The sequence below is a fragment of the Syngnathus typhle genome, linkage group LG19 (genome assembly GCF_033458585.1).
Source record: "Syngnathus typhle isolate RoL2023-S1 ecotype Sweden linkage group LG19, RoL_Styp_1.0, whole genome shotgun sequence".
NCBI classification, from domain to species: domain Eukaryota; kingdom Metazoa; phylum Chordata; class Actinopteri; order Syngnathiformes; family Syngnathidae; genus Syngnathus; species Syngnathus typhle.
The window spans coordinates 8288841-8293800 of NC_083756.1; the positions used below are offsets into that span (position 1 = coordinate 8288841).

Here is a 4960-nt window from a genome sequence, read left to right on the forward strand (position 1 = left end):
ACAGAGATAGACACCCCAACATATATTCATCTATTGTTTTAAATATCAAAGCAGCCTACAGCATGATTCACATTGTGTGTCCCATTTACATGACAGCATCTCTGTATCAAGATGTTTTTTATTGAAATTAAAATCTAAAAACATATCTTCGATAGAACAGCAATAATTCGAAACGATTCTATAACTACTGGTAATGGTAATATCACTGCTTGAAAAAATAAAGAATGATTATGTTCATCTAAAAGTGCTGGAAAAGTTTGACTCATCCATTAAAAAGAAAATAAATGTCAAATGAAAATGTCACCTCTTGCAGGGATGCGGTTGACCAGTTTATCTGACCTACAACCAAAGAGGAAGCGGTCCAGGATGTGCAAGTATGCCTCACGCATCTGTCAGCATCACTCTAGCTTTGATGGGCCTTCTACAAGTCTGTGTTATGGACTTATATAAGCTTTTTACGTAAACCTCTGTGTGCCAAAACCGGGAGGGGGGGATTGCTGCACCATTCAAAAGGGATTTGCACTGCACCAATTGCTGTCCTACCTACACCATAACAACAATTTGAACACCGTTTGATTATTATTGATGAGTCTCATGTGGAATATGTGTGCCAATCAGTCGGTAGGCCTTTTTTGGAGTGCTCAATAAAAAGCTTTGTTCACCGAATGTTCGGAAGACCAAGCAGCAAGTGTGATGCCATCACAACAACGACACTTGGGGAAGCGAACAAATGCTGCGAGGGATTTGCCATGACGCTAAACAATGAGAGCATGATATTAACATTGATTTCACAGAGCAGAGGGAAGCCACGCTTTAGAACAAACACTTTTATTCATTAAATATGGAAAACGGTCAGATTTCACACTGTCGGCTAACAGGTGCTCAAGCAAAATAAAAGGGAAAATGGAAATGTGCTTTTCATTGTGTTAGATGATTGCACAAATGGCCAATGATGATGAAAGAAGGCAGAAAAATAGCCCATAACATATTTCACATATATAGTGGAAAGAGTGTCTCGGGTGATCATCAGAGTGAGAAGAATAACGTGAAACCAGAACAAAATTGTAAAGGTACATTTGATGTGGAGAGAAATTGCCTCATTTGAGTAGAAATATTTAACTTCATTTTAAATAATTAAAAAAAAACACCCAACCCTCTCCTAAAAACAGTCACACATACATGAGAAGAAAAATGCTTGCATACTAAACCTCTTTGTACCTAGCAAGAAAATGCTCGCGCTGGACTCAGGTTACTTTTTACCATCAGCCAAGTAAATGATATGTGAATCCAAAAGCCCTGCCATCAATCAATAATCACAAGTGTGATGGAAGGGTACCTTGTTTTCGAAGCAGACAAAATGCACACAGTCTAAAATGGCTTTGCATATAAAAGTCCCTCTCTTTAATCGAGGGCGAAGAAAATACCTGATCGCATCGTGTCACTATTAAAATACACTTGGGGGGGCTCTTCATGTTTGAAACACGTTTGGGGATGGGCGAGGGGGGAATTAGAAACGATACAGTCATTTGCTTTGCTCCTATAAAATCCTGCTGACACACACAAAAATATATAGCTACTAATCCATGATCTACAAAAATGTCAAGCTACATTCACTTTTCAGACACACCTGAAATAGCCCCTCATTTTTTACAATGTACTTTTTCACCAATGGCTTTTCAACATTTCAGTCCAATAATAGGAATGGTTAGGTAAATCTTTATTTGAAACCCTGATGGAATTTCATTGCTGCATTTTTGGGAGTCGGAGGCAGGCATATTCTGGAAGAAGTTAGTCCCACTACAGTTTGTCAGATGGAAATGAACAGATTAGCAAACTGGAGCAGTCACAGTTTGAATCCGTGCAGTAGGAGAGTAAGGATATAAAAAAAAAGCTGTTAAGAAGAAAAAAAGCACTACATACAGATATGTTGTTTTTGCACGTGTGTAGAAAGCCGTCAACACATTTTGCCGTGTGTTTGTGCAAGTGTGTGTGCTCCCTGACCTTTGCATGTGCAGCCCTGAATGCAGACAAAGAGTCATGTTTGTATCAATGCATCAAGATTTCCATATTGAAGCACATTTCCAAAAACATACAGTAAAACATTTGTGTCCCAACCTTCCCCATGCTGCAATCGGGAAAGTTACGATGAGCTGGAACGCTCCATAATTGAAGTCTTTGCATGCAAAGTGTCAAAGTGTGACTTTCTGTGCTCCACAAATAGAGAAGCTTTGAAATCGGTGCTATATTATTGTTGTTTTACATGCAAATGTTTAATCAGGATGCAAAACTTTCATCTTAAAAAAAGACATTCCAGTCTGTTTCAAACTATTTAAGGAAAGATACTTTGGCTCTAAAGTGGGATAGTTCAAGGGTCATATTGTTGATCGTCAAGAGGAAATTCATTTCAATTTGTAACGTCATAAAAGACTATAAAAGCAGCTTATTTTTGCAGTATGTAGTCATGAATTGGAGCTTTGAAATCCTCCAACATGCAGCTAGGCCTTTTTTTTTTTTTTGCAGGTAGTTGAGAGATGAACTTTTCACAGTTCATGGATTGTCAAGGGTCAAGCTTCCAAGTTCCAGTGAGTGCTAAAACACAATCTGGGTTTTTTGGAGAGTCTCCTTGCGACTTTTCTCAGGGTAAAAAACAACAACATCTTTATTCAATTGTAACCTTTTGGGACGGGGATCTTTTAAGATTCAAAACCGCACAGGGCAACATTTTTCTTGGCTAAGGAAAACATTTGGCTCTGTAAAAAAAAAAAACAGCACAGGAGTCAGCCTCTCAAGCCCCCAATAGTAACTACTTCTTCGAGGCTCTGCTTGTGGGGCCCGGTTTGTTTCCGGGACGACGCACGGGTACCTTGGATACGGGGATTCTGGTACGAGGAAGTGCTTGGGTCTTTGGCGGCGACAATTCTGCCTCCAGAACAGACGAGAGTGCTGATTGGCTTACGGACTGAGGCGGCGGGGTTTGTCTGGCGCTGACTGGGATCTTGGATTCCCGGGGAAGACTGGCGCTGCCTTTCATTGAGCGGAAGGAAGAAGAGGACGAGGAGGAAGGAGGGCTGAGTTTATATTCTGTGGACAAGGAGGACGAACTGTTTTGGTCGTCATCGCCCTCCGGCCCCTCCGGGTCATTGTAGAAATCATACAGGCGCTCCCCAGAGCAACTGTCACGTGACATTTGGTGCCGCTGCCCACTTTCCTCAGGTGTCGCCGTGGGTGTTGCCGAGGGTGTTTCCCAGTAGCCTTCGTCGCTGAGCGGTTCTTTGTCTCCAGGTGATGCCGGATGACGAGCGTGAGGTAGGAGGGGTTTGGCCGCTCGACTTCCTACTCCACCCACCACTGGAATCTTACTGAGGCCCAAAGATTTGACCTGTAGCGTCTTACGATCTGCACATATATTGGTTGAAGATTGTTGGCAGCTGGTGGAGGTGAGGGTACGAAGGGGGTAGGTGGAGGTGGGAGTGGTGCAGGCGGGTTGGAGTGATCGGGGCAAAGCAGGGGAGTTGTCACCAGTGGAAGGCAGCATATGCCAAAGCCCCTGCATGTCAGCATCGTCCACTCCCTCCGGACTGGCCATTTCCTCCCCGCCACCCATGTAAGCCACCACCCCACTGCCCACTGCGGGTGGTTGAGGTGCGGGGGGCACCCGGGCGCGAGCAGGAAGTGAAGCCGGACCAGGAGATGCGGCGAATACAGATTGCGCGGAAGAAAGAGGGACTTTTGATGGGGATCCACGAGTCGGGGGGCAGGTGACTCCAAGCGGTCTCCCAACAGCCGATCCGCCTCCTCCTACCCCGCCGCCCCCGCCACTGCTGCTACTACTCGTCCCACTTCCCCCATTGCCAGCCATCTCCTCTTCTGCATCGGCAATAATATCCCCACAGCCCGTGAGTGAATCAAAGCTCTTAAGCGATGTGACGTCATTGAAGAGAAGAGAACACAGACGGTCCACCGAGGGTTCCGAAGGAGGGTCGCCGGTGCTGCAACACTCCAAAGGGGGTGTGGCGAGTGAGGGGGTGAGGCTGGAGACTGAGGCTTTGGCTTTGCTGGTGGCAGGGTGCAAAGGGGAGTCGTTGGGTGTGTACGGAGAGGGAGAATCTGGCTCAGCAGATGGGCCTGGCATGGCCACGCACTGCGTGGCCGTCAAGGGAACACTCTTACTGTGAGCCTCGACGGCTTGGAGGTTACATTCTGCCTCTGTCTTGCCACTCGGGGTCGGTTCAAGGATGAGAGAGATATCCTGGGCCGTTTCAGCGGCCGCAGCATCCACATCCTTCTCCTTCCGGGGTTCCGACTCGTCCCCGTCGCCTTCGTTTGTTTTGTCCTTACGTCGCCAGCGGATGCTAGTGAAAAAGCCTTTCAAGCCCCTCCCTCTTCGTACCAGTCCCGCACTGTTCTCATTTGACCTAAGACTCCCACGTCGCAGTAGAGAAAAGAAACTTAAAGATTTACTGAGAGACCTGACAGTTCCTGTTTCTAGCGTGGACAAGCCCTCCCCTCTCTGTACATCAGCGTTATTGCTGGACCCGATGAGCCCATCGTGTGTTTTGCTTCTCACCATCTCGCCCGATGACATTGAAGCGTTCCCATTCACAGAATTCCCAGTGTCCGAATGCCCGTTGGTCCCGTTCAGCGTGGCCCCTTTGTTCCTGAAGGAGAAGAAGCTGGCCATTCCGGAGCCGGTACGTCGCTTTGCGAAGAGCTTGAAGGCAGCTTTGTTGATCTTCCCGGTAGGCGGCTGGGGGTCACACGGAGGGGCCGCGGTGGGGTCCGCACACTCCGTCTGCACTTCCATTGTGTAGCTTTATGGCTTCCCACTCTGCGGGCTCCCACTAGCACTTTCCTTCTCCCTTTGGGCTTTCTCTGGATGCGCATCCACTCTCCCTCTCTCTGTCTGTCTCTGTCTGTCTCTCTCTCTCTCTCTCCACGCTGCTTCCAAAAGCTCGTTCAC

General features: G+C 46.9%; 1 protein-coding gene across 1 annotated transcript; it reads right to left on the reverse strand.

Moving 5' to 3' along the window:
* Positions 1 to 857: 857 nt before the first annotated feature.
* Positions 858 to 4960, reverse strand: amer2 (APC membrane recruitment protein 2). The gene has a single exon (XM_061265191.1). It carries the CDS (start codon positions 4802 to 4804, stop codon positions 2804 to 2806), a length of 2001 nt encoding a protein of 666 aa, XP_061121175.1. The 5' UTR covers positions 4805 to 4960; the 3' UTR covers positions 858 to 2803.

Coding starts and splice junctions, on each gene's coding strand:
- amer2 (XM_061265191.1), bottom strand. CDS start 4,804: ATGGAAGTGCAGACGGAGTGTGCGGACCCCACCGCGGCCCCTCCGTGT.